We start from the raw sequence: 2,373 nt of genomic DNA, 5'->3' as shown, positions 1-2,373 counted from the left end.
TATTTCTAAATTCTCATCATTGCATTAAAAGATTTATAATTATTTTTCTTCTGTTTTCCCTTTAAACTAATATTAAACTTCACTTGCAAAAATAATGGAACAAAACTCACTCCATAATTTCCTGGATTATTTTTTCTCCTTTTTTCTGTTGTAGCCGAAAATGAAAGTCTCCAACCTTTCTCATCTTTTTAAACTGGACGACTTGCACAGTCAGTCTTCTGTGGATCTAGATCCATACATCTATATCTGTCGTCATCTTTCAGGAGCTGCTCTCTCTGTGTGGAGGCGACCTGAGCTCTGCTCTTCCTTGGCTGGAGCTCCACACCCTGAACTTCAGCTACAACTCCATCTTGTGCCTTGACCAGTCACTGGTGAGAGGAACCCCCCGTCCCCATGTGTCTGTTACTGTTTCAGCTTCCATCATCCTCTGTTTCTCTCGTAGGGTTTGCTAAACGTCCTGAAATCTTTGGACCTGAGTCATAACAAGATTCAGGATTGTGAGGAATTTCTAAAGGTATTTCTTTTTTTTAAATTTTAAATCAAATTATTTTAGAGTTTCCTTCTGTCCTTGTCATGAGCGGCTTCCTTCATCTCTGTGTTCCTGCAGCCTCTGACTGAGCTGGAACATTTAAACTTGGGCTATAACTGCCTGCAGAGGGCGCCAGTGCTCAGCCCCAGTTCCAGGGCCAAGCTGCACACGCTGGTCCTCAGGAACAACCAACTGGAAACCATTAACGGTAAAGGCTCTCTTATCAAAACCCCTGAAAAATCTCTGCTCTGGACAGACTGAGGGGTCGATGAGGTCACTGAGGTGGTGATGTTATACGTGAGGATGAAAAAAAGCTCTTTGAATGTTTTTCTTTGGGGGGTTCAGGTGTGGAGCAGTTGTCTTCGCTGCAGCATTTAGACCTGGCCTACAACCTGCTGCTGGAGCACTCCCAGCTGGCTCCTCTGTCCCTGCTGCACTGCCTCTGCACCGTAAGGAGACACAGCCCAGAGATGGGATTCAGTTCCTCTCTCTGCTTGCTTGAAGCTCTGCGTGTCGGATCAGTTCAGGACAAACTGTGATGTTTTGTTTCCCAGCTGAACCTGGAAGGAAACCCGCTGTTCTTCCAGAGGAGCCACCGTACCGCCACGGTTCGCCATCTGTCGCCGAAGGCGGCCGGCACCAGAGTGAGACGTAGCTTTAGTCACAGTTTGATTGGATGTATTTATCTTCTTTCGCTTTCTCCATTAAGGCTCTTTTCTCTGTTGCTTTGTAGCTCAGGCTTGATGGAACCCCGCTGACCTCCTCTGAGCTCTCGGTGAGTCAACAATGACCCCTGACCTTTGTCCCCACCGATCATTTGGGTTATGGAAAAATAACAAAACAGGTCAAATTAAAGATGGAAGAAATGAGGGAAGGACAGAGAAACCAAAGGAAGGAAGGGGTGAANAAGGACAGAGAAACCAAAGGAAGGAAGGGGTGAATTCATCCATCCATCAATCATCCATCCAACCATTCATCCATCCATCCATCCATCCAACCATTCATCCATCCATCCATCCATCCAACCATTCATTCATTCATCCATCCATCCATCTCGCAATCAATCAGTCAGTCAGTCAGTCAGTCCGTTCATCCATCTGTCCATCCATCTATTCATCCATTCATCCATCCATGCATCCAACCATTCATCCTTCCATCCATCCAACCATTCATCCATCCATCCATCCGTCCATCCATCCATCTGTCCATCCGTCTGTCCATCCATCCGTCCATCCATCTGTCCATTCATCCATCCATCCATTAATCCATCCATCCATCCATCCGTCCATTCATCCATCCATCCAACCGTCCATCCATCCATCTGTCCATCCATTCGTCTGTCCATCCATCCGTCCATCCATCTGTCCATTCATCCATCCATTCATCCATCCGTCCATCCATCCGTCCATCCATCCGTCCATCCATCCATTCATCCATCCATCCATCCATCCATCAATCCATCCATCCAACCATTCATTCATTCATCCATCCATCCGTCCATCTCGCAATCAATCAGTCAGTCAGTCAGTCCGTTCATCCATCTGTCCATCCATCTATTCATCCATCCATCTATTCATCCATTCATCCATCCATGCATCCAACCATTCATCCTTCCATCCATCTGTCCATCCATCCGTCTGTCCATCCATCCGTCCATCCATCTGTCCCTTCATCCATCCGTCCATCCATCCATCTGTCCATCCATCCGTCCATCCATCCGTCCATTCATCCATCCATCCAACCAACCATCCATCCATCCATTAATCCATCCATCCGTCCATCCATCCATCCATCCATCCATCCATCCATCCATCCATCCATCCATCCATCCATCCATCCATCCA

The 2,373-nt window shown here is 46.8% G+C and overlaps 1 protein-coding gene across 1 annotated transcript in view; it reads left to right on the top strand.

Moving 5' to 3' along the window:
• Positions 1–2,373, top strand: part of stk11ip (serine/threonine kinase 11 interacting protein) — a 49,439-nt gene that overhangs the window by 6,960 nt on the left and 40,106 nt on the right. Inside the window, exons 5-10 of the mRNA XM_015373960.1 lie at positions 264–371; positions 443–514; positions 608–737; positions 875–978; positions 1,084–1,173; positions 1,263–1,304. Coding sequence (XP_015229446.1) covers positions 264–371; positions 443–514; positions 608–737; positions 875–978; positions 1,084–1,173; positions 1,263–1,304 — 546 coding nt within the window. The remainder of the gene's footprint in view (positions 1–263; positions 372–442; positions 515–607; positions 738–874; positions 979–1,083; positions 1,174–1,262; positions 1,305–2,373) is intronic.

Source organism: Cyprinodon variegatus, unplaced genomic scaffold (assembly GCF_000732505.1).
Source record: "Cyprinodon variegatus isolate N-32 unplaced genomic scaffold, C_variegatus-1.0 Scaffold95, whole genome shotgun sequence".
Taxonomy (NCBI): Eukaryota; Metazoa; Chordata; class Actinopteri; order Cyprinodontiformes; family Cyprinodontidae; genus Cyprinodon; species Cyprinodon variegatus.
The sequence above is the reverse complement of the archived record's forward strand: the minus strand, read 5'-3'. Positions and strand labels throughout refer to the sequence as shown.